The 16,290-nt window shown below is 40.6% G+C and overlaps 1 protein-coding gene across 1 annotated transcript; it reads right to left on the bottom strand.

The window, feature by feature from the left end:
- Nucleotides 1-4,019: 4,019 nt before the first annotated feature.
- On the bottom strand, nucleotides 4,020-15,151 carry rbm26 (RNA binding motif protein 26). Its single transcript, XM_070828507.1, has 22 exons — nucleotides 14,704-15,151; nucleotides 14,344-14,462; nucleotides 14,109-14,227; nucleotides 13,897-13,988; nucleotides 13,536-13,807; nucleotides 12,691-12,963; nucleotides 12,360-12,602; nucleotides 11,791-11,931; nucleotides 11,535-11,675; nucleotides 11,171-11,279; nucleotides 10,887-11,043; nucleotides 10,089-10,286; nucleotides 8,981-9,082; nucleotides 8,806-8,871; nucleotides 8,619-8,717; nucleotides 8,449-8,523; nucleotides 7,809-7,976; nucleotides 7,395-7,499; nucleotides 6,999-7,202; nucleotides 5,870-5,956; nucleotides 5,517-5,630; nucleotides 4,020-5,175 (listed from the first exon to the last, which is right to left on the bottom strand). Exons 1-22 carry the CDS (start codon nucleotides 14,760-14,762, stop codon nucleotides 5,086-5,088), a joined length of 3,033 nt encoding a protein of 1,010 aa, XP_070684608.1. The 5' UTR covers nucleotides 14,763-15,151; the 3' UTR covers nucleotides 4,020-5,085.
- Nucleotides 15,152-16,290: the final 1,139 nt, after the last annotated feature.

Raw genomic sequence — 16,290 nt, 5'->3', positions numbered from 1 at the left:
CTGAGCTGGTAGTGAACAGTGAGTTTTTAAATCTGATGTACATGTACTTTGAGTATTGCTATTTAACGCCACTTCTTCATCACCACACGCATATGACAGCCATTACTTTTATGATTAAAGCACTGAAGTAAATGATATGATGAGCGCATAGAATATTTTGCATTGTCACAGAACTACAATGAAGTATATTGAGTTGTTAAAATTAGGTCCACTTTGACCAGTTGCAACATTAAAATCCAGTATTCTATTATTCATGGGACCAGTTTTCATGAGTAACATAACAAATAGGAATATCAAGAGAAGCATTGACTGCAGAGGCCTATCTGTGCAGTTTACAGATAAAATAAAAGGGAAACCAATGGAGAGAAAAAATGCAGTCTCAGGAAAACAGAATAAGTAATAATAACAATACAAGTAAATTAATAAGATGCATGTAACACTACCAGGGAGGCCACAGCCAGTGGTCTACATCATTAAAAAAATAAGGATAAAATATTTGTATTAGATAATATATAATAAAAATAATAATCACCAAAAAGGGGCCAATATCCATAATGAGCACCTCTAGTTTTGATTCGTATTTTTTGCTGATAATAGTGAGTACATGTAATGAAGTATTTTTACTGTCGTGTTGGTGCTTTTACTTAAAGGATCTAAAAAGCGCTTCCACTACTGGATTTAGTTTCACACTGCTGGAACTACTGAGACTAAAATGAAGTAAAAAATTAAGCAAATGAGCAATTTCTTCTGGATCATAAATTGGGTTATAAATCGGTAAATTTCACTATTTCTCAGTTTCCTTCGCGCTTGCCTGGATTCCTCATGTATACACTGAAAAAAAACAACAACCAACATACGTTCATTGGCCAAAATATTGTACATTAAGTAAAGTATATCCCCCAAAATGCAAAAAAGAAGAAGTAGAGGAAAAGAAAAACTTGAAAAGTGAAAGTCTGAGTGAGTATAAGTATATTCCAGAGAGACTGAAACCAAAGAGTAAAAATTCTGGATATATTGGCTGCAAGCGTTGCCTTGTTTTCACAGATTAGCTCTCTGGTTGCAGCATTATGACTCAAGGAGATTTATTGTGATCTGCAGGTTCAGGGCAGCCATGTCTTGATTTATTGATGGCGTTTCCCTGCTAGCAGGGTTACCTGGGATCCGCGGTCAGTAGACAAGGTTAAAGGGCTTTGTTATGTCTAACACAGCACTATTTCCCAACAAACTGAGGATGATGGAGAGGGTTTTCAGGAGAAACGAGTGTTTTTGTCTTGCAGCTGAGTAATAACAAGGATTTCTTTTTATGTAACACTAAATTTTACTCGCCAAAGCTCTACAACTGAGTCTGCCATCCTCACGCAGCCACCGATTCCTCACCAAAACTGTAGCTGGTGTCATAGAAAAAAAAAATGTGTCCCCAAACTCATATGATCCTGAATGACTATGCTGATTATGATTTAGGGGCTGCTAGTTTTGTTTCAAACTGTGCCTTGCTTTGTGTCCTGGGGCCCCGTGTTGTTTAAAGGGTTGTTGGGGTATAAATACTAAATTAATCATGCCTTGGCTCAACTTGCATGGGACTGAAATTTGCTTATGGAGGCCTATGATCACATAAAATATTAATGGCTTTACAGAGCACTGGCATTGTAGCGATGGGGGCCAAGCGTGTGAATGCAGTGTGTTGGGAGGGGTCACCGTTGATTTGAGATCAGAAACACCTACTTCATGTCTTCACCTTAAATGAACATGTGATGTAAAAAAAAAGCAAGTGTTGGCACATTATCCACCAATTAGGAAGATTTTTTTGTTTGTATTATTCTATGACATTGGTTTAGTGATAATTGGTATTAATTGGCAGCAGTGTGTTTGTGTTTTTGTGTGTGTGTGTGTGTGTGTGTTGCGATAACGCAGGGATAATATTCAAATGAATCTGAATAAATACATCAGAAGTGTGTAATGTTATGCATTTTCTTAGATGCTGCATATCCATATGACCGACTTCTTGAGCCCCCGGGGGCTTCTAAAGGAAAATACAATCATTTTCACTAACAGACAGCAAATTTCTAAGCAAACAAAAGTAAGACTTTGAACGCACGTATCCTATTTTCCAGTGAGACATTCTTTCAATTCCTTCTGCCTATTCCATACACAAAGGAGTGAGGAAAGACAACACAATCACGGCTCATTCCAAAATGTCATGCCATTTGTCTCTTTGACACAAATCAGAAAGTAAAGATTTATATAATGGATGACGCGCATGCTGTAAACTTGTTAGTCCATATTTTCTGAGCTCACACAGAGCACATAAACATCCTCTGCCCACTGAGACACAAAGGGAGGCAGGCAGGCCTCTCAGACATCCCCACTGAAGTGGCTGTACTCAACATGGGAGCACAGTCCTAAATTTCCCGCAAAACACATTTATTTGTGCAGCTCTGAAACGTGTTTATTTGTGTCAATCGGGCCAGTAACATGACAAATGAAATCTTGAGGTGCATGACACAACTGGACAGGTGTGCAGGTGCAACTGCAACGGCTTGTTTGATCACAAATGACGCTTGTGTAAGTTTTGGTGGCACCACAGTGGGTAAATGAGATGGCAGGAGGGGGCATTTAAACACCCCCATACTGAGAGACAGAGGGAAGAGGGAGGGTAGTTTAGGTGGTGGCGCAGGGGGAAAAGGCTTAAATGATAAACAGCAGATATTCTACCAGAGCAAATCTGATTTCTCACAATTATCTCTGCGAGTGTGGCAGGCGCCAGGGGTGGCGCGTGGACACTGAACTGGTGGACACTGATTGGGTTATTTGTCCTTTTTTTATTCAAGGCAGAGTGATTGTTGGAGCTGTGCTGCGGAGAGCCTCTCTGCAGGTGTAAACCCACCCCGTACAGAAAGGAAAACCCCTCACCTTAAACACCACGACTCATATTCACTTTTGCTTCGAAGAAAGAAAAAAAGGGCCGACCAGCTAGAGTGCTGGTATTAAGACATGTTAGGCGAAACTTAATTAGGAAACAGGCCTTTTACACAGAGGACATTTTCACATGTCACAATAAAAAAAGCACAGATGCAATAATAAAATTAATGATTGCAATGAAATGCATTTAGCTGCATGAGTTTCAGGGTCTTTGTATTGTGCGTGCTCTCTCGCCATTATGTAGACGTGACTTACTGGGACATTTATATAGAAGAGAGCTATTGTTAATGTTAAGTTTCCATTCAATTTTGGTTTGTTTTCAGCTACTTCTGAATTAATAAGTACCAAGTCTATGGTTGTCAGAAGTCGCCCCAGTCCCAATTACGGCTTGCAAGTTGATGTTAACTCTAGTGTTGCATGAATGCAGCGTAAATATATCAAAAGAGTTATATCATATGAGGCTTATTGAAATCCAGATACATAAAAAAATTAAGATTACTAGATCTATAAAAAAATACGTTAGGGGATTCAGGCGGTTTCTCACTACACAAACACTTTTATTTCATGTTTTATGATTCTGTTTTTGTGTTTGTTTTTGCCACTGCTTTGAAGAAGTGAGTGGGGCTAGGTTGGAAAAAGTCATGTCAGTGAGCGTCCTTGAATCAAATGGAGTTTTTGGGGTTGCTTGCTTATGTTGCCAGGCCGCTGTCAATCAAAGCTGATCCATCCACACCCAACACGGTCCTGACGAAGCAGACATGTACGAGTTTTTAAATAGATTATTTTCAAACTCCGATTTGTGCTTATGCACCGACAAGAACTTATGTAATATTTCTAATGCAGTTGTCAGATTTAACACATGCAATTACACAAATTTTCCCCAGGGATCAATATGGATCCATTTTACCATGTGACACAGCGCACAGTGTAACGTAAGCCCAAGTAAGAAAGACAAACTTTTTGACGAATAGTTTTAAAATCTTCAAATTGTTTGAGAAAAAACTTTTTGGTTGCATTTCATTTACCCACTGACAGAAGATGGCTGAAGAACTTGCAGCGAGTAGTAATCACACACAATAAGCAAAATGATGATGAAAAGATATTTGTATTTTAATACAGCAGCTGGTAGTTTGGCACCACATAAAGTCTGTTACAGTAAATACATGATTACATCCCGAACGTTGAAGCCTCTTGGGAGAAAGACGAGCGGTAGCTGGTACACTGGACAGATGCCTCCTGCAACAAAAGCAACACAAATGTTCTTAGTTATCGTTGTATTGGGATTTAGATTTTATATAAACATACATCAGTCAAGCTATGCAGTTAAAGAATATTGTTCAGGCAATAATTACAACTAATTTCAACACTTTGCAAAAATAGAATATCTGGTTATATCATAGTCTTACCTTGGCACGGAAATGAGTTATACGTTATGTTACCTTACCGATCCAAAATAAGAAATACAAAAAAAAAAAAAAATAGGAGTAGGAATGTTGCTCTTTAGGGGAAGATGAAGGTTTTTTTGAAATGGTCTTTTTTCAGCTCTTTTAGGAGTGTTCTTTTTTTTTTTTTCCAGTCATTGCATTTTTTTTTTTTTTTTTACTTTTTTTTTTCTTTTTGGTAGGATGTTTTCAGACCATTTCAATTCTTTATTTTTTGTACAATCCAAAGTAAAGCCAAAAACTGAGAAGCCAAGCTTTCATACAAATCATTTAAACTCAGACATAAAATATTTACATGAGCATTTAAACCAGTCAACCTAATACTATTCTGCAAAAGCTACAGTCTCATTCAGTTAAATTACAACACAGGTTCTGTTTTTTTTCCTAAACTGACAGTTCAACAAATGTGTCTTTAAGTGATCAGCTGTCACATGTCCAGACAAACTTTTTGTGTTTTGTGAACCCCAAAAAAAAAAAAAAAAAAAAAAGAATTACAGAACTATTTCTACATTAAGAGCATTAAAAAAAATTCACCATTGTTAAATTGTTAAAAAGAATCAAACTAGCACGTGGTTCTTCTGCTAGTTACACATCTGTGAGGGGGGAAAAAAGGGTCTAGCCAAAGTGAAATGTGCCTTCTTGCTTTATAAACAGGCATTTAGATTTTATAAAGTTGCTGAGCTGTTGCTCGTCTTCCACATCAGCACAACCGTCTGACTGATCTTCATCTGCGCCAGGAGCGAGGCTCGTTGTCATCTTCTTCCTCGTCGTCGTCCTGCAGCAACGCATCATCACTCAGCGACTCTTCCGGGTACTGAAGGGAGAAACAAAACCCAAACAAAACCGTGTATTTAAAAGAGCTCAAGAGGGACTAATGAGAGTCTCACGCCAGAGACTAAATGCGTAATGAATATATGAGTGTAAAAGCCATGAGAAGACAATCCTCGCTGGAATGAGTAATGGCTCCCTCTTGTGTCCCCTAAATGTAACAACACAGAAAGTCATAATCCAAATGTTTCCACTTGATTAAATATTTCCTAGTTGATTTTTGATCCTGGGGTCAATGGTAGCGCTGGAAAAAATAAGACCAATCCTGCCCGACTCCTCGCCATAAGGCTCATCGTCATGTGTGCAGAGTGAGAAGTGTCCACGAACCTCATCCTCCTCTGGCTCTGCCTCATCGGCATCTGCAGCGCTGAGAGTCGTGACGGCCTTATGCCAGGCCAGGTGTAGACTCTGGTTGTTGAACCTCACTCCATGAAGAGCCGCCTACAGGTGGGGAAAAGACACGGTCAAAGGGGCAGGACGTAATGAAGTGTAAAAAGACGAGTCCAGCATTGTAGAAAATAGTTGGGCTTAATCAAATTAGCAGGTATTTTCCAGGTTTTGGACTCTAATGCATTGCACGCTACTTCAGCCAGAGCATCAAATCTGAATTTCATGTTTTGGAATCTCAAGAAAGAAAGAAACTCTGGATATTTTTTGTACTGTGCTGGTAGTAGACTCACCTGTTCTGCCTCTGCTCTCGACTTGTAAGTGATGACCGCAGAAAGGTTGTTCTCATCAATCTGGCAATCTTCGATTTCTCCAAATTGCTTCAAAATTGTGAACACACATTTTGGTCAATTATTTAAAAAAAAAAAAAATTAACTTGTGTATTTTCTGCAAATACCTAATGAACAATTACCAAACACATCTTAAATGACATCTCTTGATGTTAGGGTGCTTTTTCCTCTACTAGCTGCATTACCTCATTGTCACCGTTACATTTTTATAGTGTTTTTACTCTATTACTATATTCTGAACACTTGGGGAACAGAGACTGAGCTGATACACACTGTATTCCATACATACATACATACATACATACATACATGTGCTTCTGACATCCTACGAGTAGAAACTTTAGTTTTTTGTTTTGTTTTGTTGTTGTCAGTGTTTTTTCTGCTGGTTGAGGAGTGACTTGACCTTTGAGTGGACGTTAACTACTTATGTAAGGGAATATTCACTGCAGTCACGGTATGCTGATGGCTGTTTAAACTGATTTAAGGTCTTTTTAAGGTTAAACAGTGAGAAGTTGCACCATTGGTGGTCAGTTGCACTGTGCAGTTGTAACCACCAGAGGACAATGTTGATCCTTCTTGCTACAGTGAATTACAGTAAAAAAAAAAAAGTCAATGCACATTGTATTACTATTGTACATTGTATTGTATCAATATAAGAGGATTAAAATATAGCCCAAGTTCAATTTTTTTGTGTTGTTTTTACTGAAATCCTTATGAGTTATTATTCATTTGGGCCAATTATAAAATTACATATAAAGTAAAAAAAAATGTGATGCATGTAAACTTGGCTGATGCTAAGATTGTGTTTTTTTTCCCTTTCGTTTCTGTATGACCACTCCACAAACAGCCCTGATCCAAAGTGCGATGTGAGAACAGCTGACAGTTTTATTTGTCGTGTCCTGACTGACCGGCGAGCATTGAATGTCCACCCCCTCACCAGTTGAGCTAGCAGTGCCCTTTAACACACAGTCCTCTTATCTCCCACCTACAGCTTCCATCAAAAGGTCACAGTGGTTCAGTTGTGGATATCAAATCTCCTTTTCTCAGTGATGTAGTTTTAGGGCAGACTTACAGCGAAGTGTGGCAGCAAGTCTACACGGTCGGCCTCGATGAAACCCGAAATCTCCAGCGCTCGGGGTCGATGGTCCACGACTGCATGCACAGGCACACCTCTACCCCGCCCTCTGGAGCCCCTTCCCCTGGCCCTCAGAGCACCACGGCCACGAACGTGGACCCCCCGGCCTCGTCCTGGTGACAGGAGTCCCCTTTTAGCTGCCTGCGTAAATAAAACAATGGGGACGGAAAGAAGTCAAACGGAGCTCCAATATCAGACTGATAATCTCGAAACAGATTATCACTAGAAGTTACAATAGCACCAGCGCCCTCACGTGGCAGAAGTGCAAACAGAATCTTAGCACTTGATTTCAAGCATGACCAACAGTTTTCTTTTTCATGATCAATTCAATACCTCAATCTGCAGCTGGGTGTACTTGATCTTCAACAAAGCCGTGTCCTCTCCTGCCTGAGTCTTCTTGTACAGGTCCAGTTCTGCATCCAGCAGCTCCTTCTGTGCCTGAACACATTATCAACTCACCATTAGGAAAGAAAACACTTCAAGTCGGAAAGTAACAGGTCAAAGGTGTCCGGATAAGATGGAGAACAGACAATCCAGTTGGCCTTTGAGCTGGCGCTTTTAGATGAAAGAAGGGTATTATCTGTGATCTCAAACCAAGTGCTGGTTACTTACCATTAGACAATGCAATATAGTAAGGGGGAAGGTACGACCAATCAGATCAGCTCAGTTTAAATAAAGACAAATATCACAATCTGTCAGGGTTTCTGTCGGCGGCCTTGTGTGTTGCTAGCAGGGAGAAAGCACTACCTGGGCCTTGCTCTTGGCTGTGCGTAGCGGGTTGTTGCTACTTGAAATTCCCTTGATCTCCTCTTGCAGTTTGGTGATGCTCTTGGTTAACATGCCCAAAGTTTCCATGATCTTGGCTTTATCCTCTGCCTTCATTGCTTTGTTCTTCTCGAGTTTGGATATCAGGAGCTGAAAAACGGAAGATCACGTGTTTAACTACCGCATGTGCTGCTTCCAAAAGAGTACTTGGAGAACTGCAGAACAACACCGTCAGCCACAAGTAACACAGGATGGGACGATGGGTAAGATTCAAAATTGTGGTGAAAGTATGGATCGTTTTACTTGGAGCAACAAGCCATATCATTTTTTGTCATGTTACTTCAAAAGGGAGACCCAATATAGCATGACACATGAGCTTCAATCCCTTTCATTAAGATCACACAGTGAATGAGTCAGATCCCACACAAAGCTTTCAGACACTGTTGGTAAATCTACACAGTCCACTGACTGGCTTGCTGCATGTTGCTGAAGTGGTGAGTCAGACCTCTTTTACAGCTCACACGCTGACATTTAAGTTTTTTTATAGAGTTTGCAGAATTTAAAAGCAGACAGGTGATCGGGAAACGTCAGTACACGAAAAGAATTTTAAAACTTGTCTCACCTTCTGTGTCTCAATGTGCTTCTCCAATATCTCCTGCTTCTTCTTCCTTACATCCTGCTGTAGTCTCAAAGCTTCCTGTGAAAGGAATTATGGGAGATGATTGGGTGCTGCCCTGTGTTCTTGTCAGGAAAATCAGAGTTGCTTGCTTCCCGTTTCATTATGCCCCTCACCTGTTTCTTCTTCAGGGCTTCCTCTGAGGTTTTCTGCGCCGCCTTCAAGGCAGCGGGATTGTATACAGTCTTCGTTAGGCCCATGGATGTCGAAAACACCTGATAGCACGTAAGTTACACAATCACATTTTGACATAGAAGGAGAGAAAATCCAAAAAGTGATTCTGAACGGTGAGTGGACACTTACTTTTTCAACAGGAGCTGCTGGTTTGGCAGAGAAACCCAAACGGTCTTTCACTGACACTTTAGGATTCTGCACCAACGGGGAGAAGAAAAAACCCAGAATGTTTATAGACACCCTCAACAGACTTTGACAAGTAAATGCGAAAAAGCACGCCCTCAACAGAATGACCCACACCCACCTGAGAGGCTACGCTGGAATCTTGGGATGGCTCAGAGTTTGCAGTGAGCAGAGGTCCGAGCCGATCTTTGACAGACTGTTTCAGAGTCGTGGCTGAGGGGTGCTGAATGACAAAGGAGATGTTGATCACATCATGTCTGGTTAAATGCATTTGTGCATTTTAAGTCAACAATTCAGTTTTCGCTTTTAGGTGCATCTGCATCATTATCACAATTTCATTTCCTGATTTTGCTACACCTCCTCGAGCGACTCACAACAACACCCAGTGAGAGACATTTTCTGTACTCATTTTCTGTAAGCAACACAGATATTAATGCAACAGAGTTTTCCAAGTGACAAAATGTGAAAACCAAGAGCACAACAACACCGTGGTGTCCAGTTTTACTGATAACTTGAAGAGGGTGTTACATTACCCAGCAACAATGACACATCAACAACAAAGCAAGCTGTGGATGCACTGAATTATGCTCTATTTCAGCTGACAATGGCAGGGGAACTGGTAACACTGCCTCTTTCTCTCCAAGCGAAGATTGCTGAATGTTACTGCACAGCGGTGAGCCTCTAAATTAAAACCGTAATGTCACATTCTACACAATAGGAGTCTATGGGCCATATTTTCAATGCGCAGCAACTCCACAGCAAATAGAATAATGCTTAAAATGTAAATAAATCTTCAACAAACCAGTCAATGCATTTAAATTTGCACAACAGATAATGTTTAATGTGGTTAGAGCTGGCAAATCAGTCATCGTAAATTAATATGAGTGATTCTTACAGTGCGTTATCCACATCTAATTTATACTATACAACAAGCCTCTCCTTCACTTCATTTAATCCCTGCAGTCCTCTAAAGGCAGCAAGACATACATATTGATAAATCTGCAGCCTCCACAGCACCATGCCTGAGCACAGTGCCATTACAGTTTACCTTCATTAAATCATGTGCAGACGACACCAGGCTGCTACAAAGTAACCACACACACATCAGACTGGTCTGTTATAACTCAGGGTTGTTCATGTGAGAGATGTCAGATTACAGAGGCTGGTCCATCCCTTATGTCAAACTGCTTTAGAACAACCATGCTGTGAGTTTTAAAATGTACTCTTACCATGGCTGGCTGTGGCTGAGGCAGCTGCTGTGAGTGAGACTGGCCCTGACCCGGTCCGTCACTGCCATCATCACGGAACCAGTGCACCCTGATGAAACGATTGTTGAGCACAGCCTCTGTGCTTTGCATAGCCCGCTTGGCCTCGTCTGGAGAGGCAAACTGGATCAGTGCCCCCTCTGGGTCATTCTGGTAGGCCACCTGTAAAATGCAATAAAAATGGCACTGTGAGAAGGTCACATCAACAGTCAGATACTGTAAATCATGCATGTAACACAAGATGATTTGTCTGAACGTCACCTAAACACTATCAGGTTATCAAGTGGACGCATGAGCAGCTCTATAGTGTGATTTTTAGCACACCATCCCATCCTTTACAGTGTATACTGCTCACTGTGCTACGCTTCAAAAACCAGCACATGAAGGCACTTGGAAGAGGCTAGGCAGGTCATTTATTTCTTGATATCTGGTTAATCTAGGAATTTTTGTTGGCTTCATGGATACATCTGCTTTAACAGATGGTTTAAGGGCCTAATTTTGACCATAAACTAAGTATTACAAGCCATTAACATTAAATCTAAACTACTAAACAAACCAAAACTTGTCTAATAAACATTCCCGTGTGTCAAACAGCTATACTGAAGTTGTTTTAAAACTCCTTAACCTTCTGATACCAGATTCACACACACATTGTTCACATCATTAGCTTCCTATTGTACCACATAATAACTACATATTTAATCGACTATTAACCATCAAAGCTGTGACTTTTCATATCTACTGCACCACACAGGGACAGACCTGTAGGTTGACGATGGTGCCAAACTTGCTGAAATGCTCATTGAGTTTGCTGATGTTGTTGAGCTCGGGAGGAATTTGCCGAACCAGCAGCCTGGTGTTAGGAGAGAATGGGGCTCTTTTGTGGTAGCCCTGGTGGTTGGGTTTGTTGAAGTTGGGTCTGAGCAGAGAAGAGAAATGATCAAGCAATTCAATGAGGATAATATTAAATGTGCATTTGTCAAATGTGCTTAACCCATGGGTTTAAAGGCAGATGACTTCAATATTACAGGGAAAATGTGTCTTACTTGTCAAACCAAGGTTTCTTGGAGGAGAGGCCTCCGTCATGGGAGATAACAGGTCTCTTCCTTGAATCAGATTCCATAACAATCCTCATACTGTTGTTTGGAATCTTATCTGGCGAGCAAAAAACACAGACACGTTGGTTCGAAGCAGCTCAAAGAGAGACACACAACTTATGGCGAGACTCTTTAACAGACAGCAGAAGCACAAACATGCACTGAACACTGGTATCCTGCTTGTTTGCGATGCAGCAAAAGGCTTCTTATATAGGCCAAAATACTAGGCATGCTAATAATAGGAGAGAAAGTACATGCATGTATGAAGACAATTTACTGAAAACTGAGATGGTTCAGTTCATGTGAACAATACCTCTCTGTGGCTGGTCCACCTCCCCCATTGTGAGGCCAATCAGGTTGGGTCTCTGGGCATTGACCCTGTGGCGGTAGATCGGCCTGGAGGTACTGGTGATGCTGGGAGCCTCAGGATTGTACACATCTGTCTCATAGTTGTCTGGTCAGCAGAGAGAGGAAACTTTATCTCATAAAACAGCACGGCAAGGCACATTAAGTGCGATTTACGAGTACAAAATTAAATGTGTAACTTGAAAATGACACACAGCCATTACCGGAGGGGAAGAGTGGCACCGAAGCCTGGGGAAGTGAGGAGCGCATCCCAGACGTGACTATGGTGGGAACAGAGCTGGTGATGGAATTGGGAGGAGCATCCATGCCCGAAGGTTGCAGCGGAGGAAGCGGAGGAGGGGGACCTGTGTCAGAGTAAAACAAAATGCTAAATTTTATAGAATGAGAAGCTTAACAAAAACATGAACTGTTAAAATCAATTTTCTAAATCTGACCTGTGCTGAACTGGCTATTATACTAATTGTTAACCAGGTAGGTAACACATATTCTTGCCATCTGTTATTTTAGATAATTGTTTGTTGAATAGAAAATTTCAGCATCAAACATAAACATTGTATGTGAGTTTATATCCTGTCCTACTCATACAAGTATGAGTAGTCAACATGTATTTACTGATTTCATCTGTAAATATTAGAATAGCATCAATGTTGGATGCCATTAGATGATCCAATTGTTTATTTCCATCACTTTTCTTAAAGTTTTGTTAATCCTGAACTCATGTGTCTTACAAAAAGCAGAAACTCAAAATTCAAAGAAATGTCTGAATTCCTACCGGCAACAGGTGGAAGGCTGGGTGGGAGGGCTCCTGGTGGGGGTACAGGTGGCCGTAGGTTCACAGGTGGGGGGTTCATGAGAGGTGGTGGTGGTGGGAGGCCTGGGGGCGGTGGTGGGTCTACACCTGGGATTGGTGGGGGCTGGAAGGGCAGCATACTGGGCAAATTGACATCCTCCACTACAACAGGGTCACTTCCATGGTCAAAAGGACACATGTCCCCCCTCATGCAGAAGCCCTTTTCTGGAAAACATAGATATGTAGAAAATGTAGAAACCACACACAAAGAAAGATAAATCTACACAGTTTTAAAGGAAAAAAGTGTCCATACCATCATAGTCACGGCATCGCTTCCTCTGTTGAGGGGGTGGTCCCCTACTGAAAGGGCCACGATCCACGGGGTGATCTGGGCGGAAGTCTGACCAACTCTCAGTGGTGTTGTTGCTGTGATGATGTGTGGGGGCGATGACTGTAATGGTGCTGCTCAGTGTTGGCACAGGGAAGTGTGAAGTAGTTGCAGTGGAGACCAGCGCTGCTGGGGTGTAGCCATCAGCACTCTCTGACCTGTGATCATGATCATACTTCAACTTCCCAGAATCTCGTTCTGCAAATAGACAAGAAGACATTCATAATGGTAAAATAACTCATTATGGCTAAGGTGCCTGCACTAGTTGTTTGTGTCACAGGGTTCATAATGCTTTTTAAAAGTAAAATCCACGCACTTTTCAAGGTAGCTAAAGCAAACCATTCAAGACTTTACATAAACTCTGGTGTCAGTTCCAAATGCTTGATGCATCAAAATATACAGTAACGGATTAATAAAATTATACCAAACTCATAAAAGGAGAACATTTATATGAATGGTGAAGAAAACCCAATACTAAGTTAGACAAATACATCTCTGGAAACCATGTGATAATCTTTGCATTTGAGAAGCTTCTTGGTCAGCTGTAGTCTGACTGGACTCGCTTTGAAAGATCTGCAACGAACAGGGTCATAGTTCAAATGAAGTGAACTTTGAGCACACTGCAAAATGTAGATGTGTGGTGTTTCAAAACCAACGCTATGTGTCATTGCTCTCTCCACAGAAAAACAAATGCTCAAACTGGCATAAAGTGATCCTGCTAGTGATGGACAGCCTTAGGTAATTTTAAAATCCACCAATCACGTTCTTACCTCTACTCCTGCTTCTAGACCGAGTTCTGCTGTGTGACCGGCTCCTGCTGCGATCTCGATCCCTGTCTCTGTCCCTGTCTCTATCCCTATCCCTCTCTCTGTCACGGTCTCGAATGCGGTCCTTGCTCCAACTCCGACTGCGGCTACGACTGTAACTTCGACTGCGCCCTCTCCGGCGATTGTAGCGGTCACGATAGGAGTCTCTCCTTGGTGGGTTGCGATCATAATCCCTCTTCCTGGAGCGGTCGTCTCTCTTACGATCATCCCCCCTCCTGCAAATTTGGGTAAACAAAGACAGAATTAGCGAAAATACAAATGCACGTTGAATGCGTTGAAAGTGCAAACAGGCAGTGGCACAAACCTGCCATCTCTGCTGTAGCGAGAGCTTGACTGCGGAGGGCTGTGATTTAATCGTCGAGAGAACTTCTTCTCCCGTTCGTCTTCCCGATTTGTCTGAACAAAGACAACAATTACTTCAAATAAATATTGTTTATTTTGATACTGTTAAATGCACGTGTGATGGAAGTCCAGTATAGTTTAAAACAGATATTCTTGACATTATAAAAAGGTTACCTCATCTTTTTTCTGCTCTTCCTTCTCAGTTTTGATCAGAGAGGATGGTTGCTCTGGCTGCGGGAGGTAGCCTTTATTGTTAACAGCTTCAAACAGCTTATCAACAAATGGCTGTGTCTCTACAAGAGGACAGATAATATAGTACAGAGATTTAACAATAGCACATTCTGAATATCAAGATAGACGACAGATAGCTCAAAAAGTGAGTCTTCCATGAAGCAGGGAAATCAATTACCTTTCTGGAGAAATACATCCAACTGGTCTATACACAGGGCTTTAAGTTCCTTTTCAGTTTTGTCTTTCTTCACCAAAGCAACAACATACTTGGCGAGGGCAGAAGGGTCTGCATCACAACTGGAAGTGATAAGAAACACACATAAGACAAATGTACATGTAAGTAAAGAACATAGAAATACATAAAGATATATATGAATGGATAAATAACCTAGAGAATATCACGTTATCGATTATCGAAAATTATTCTGCCAATTTCCCTTGAAATTGAACTAACATTAGCTTGTGAAAACTCAAAGCTAGAATAGCTATAGCTGAGCTATTCTAAACAGCTGTATGGCTAGCAGCTACCGTTACTTACATAGGCTCAAGGGTATCAGACAGCCATGTTTTCAAGGCATCAAGGTTTTCAATGATCATTTTAGATCCAGCCGAACTTTCCCTCCAATGCGGTCAAAGTTAACGCAATCTGGAGCGACGTTATTTAAGTGTTTAAAAGGTTAGCCGACATTAGCTGGCGAACTAGCCACTTCAGTGGTCTTTGGCTGTGATGCTAAAAGCGACGTTAGCTAGCTGAGCAGCCGCGTTAACGCTGGGCAGGTTAGCCACGTTAGCATACGTCTTCACAGGCCCCAAACGTGCCGCACGATCCCTCTACTCTCCTTTTGTTTTATTGTAGAGTAGCAGGCGGAGCGACTCTATTATTTCTAGCCGTTCAACCAACTAAGTCTGAAAGTTGGAAATGAGTTTTATCCGTTAAACTTGTGGAGCAGCCACGCTTCACATGCTACTTCTTCCCCCCCTTACTAGCTTACATGCTATGGCGACTATTTACTTCCGCTTGTGCTCTCGTTGACAAAATATCGCGAGAGGACGATGTACAATGTATTAATACCGCCCATAACTCAAAACGTAGTTGGTTAGATAGTGTTGATTTTTACACCGGGGACGCATATTCATGTTGAAAAGACATTTTTAAAAAAGTACATTATGCATCATATGGGACTTTTAAAAAATGCTTGGGTGCACAATATTTTCAGTGATCAGAATCATTATTATTTATTATTATATATATATTATTATTATTATTCTTTTGGAGCTGTGTGTAACAAAAAGCAATTTCCCCCTGGGGATTATTAAAGTAATTCTGATTCTGATTCTGATTCTGATTCAACATTCAAGATGTTTGTTGTCTCTCTGATTGTGCCAGTGCACTTATTTGAAATTTGGCTGGGAGGTACAGTACAGTACAGAAAGATATGTATAGGAAAAGGAAAAAAATTTATAAATAAAAGTAAAGATATATAAAGACCTATATCAGAGAAATGTATATAAAATAGAGTTAGACAAGGTGTGACAGAAATGCATTATAGATATGTATTTATGTGTATATATATATATATCATTAATTAATTTGTTACATTAGTGCATCAGGCTTGCATCTACATACACTCAGGAACTTCATTCTTGAAAACAAAAGGAAAAAATTATCTAGTTTTTTTTCCATTGCTGTTTTTGTAGCTTTTATAAATGTATTAAGCTGGTACTTTAGTACTAGTTTTTTCTACTAGTTTTTATACCTATGTATCTAGTTTTTATAGGTTTTGCTGCTGATACTGACATTTTAAAAGCTTTGTGAACATGACAAATGGCAACACACGATTAAAATAATTAAATCAATTTTATTGTTTTCCAGTTTCACTGAAACTACAGTCAAAAAGGTACAGAAAGACAAGAAGCTGATAAATACAAAGATATAAAAAGTTTCCATATTCCTCCATGCAAACCAGTGTGATCCTTCATAGTGGCACAATCCAAACAACTTTTCTCATCTCTTCGTTCTGTAACATATCTCTCTTTCAATAAAATCTAAACGTGACTGATGTTCTGGTAAAATACTTATATTCATACAAATTGATTATGAACCAAAAATACTAGGTACAGTTTC

This window comes from Pempheris klunzingeri, chromosome 1 (assembly GCF_042242105.1).
Source record: "Pempheris klunzingeri isolate RE-2024b chromosome 1, fPemKlu1.hap1, whole genome shotgun sequence".
NCBI lineage: Eukaryota > Metazoa > Chordata > Actinopteri > Acropomatiformes > Pempheridae > Pempheris > Pempheris klunzingeri.
Note: the sequence above shows the minus strand (reverse complement) of the source record. Positions and strands in the feature narration are given on the sequence as shown.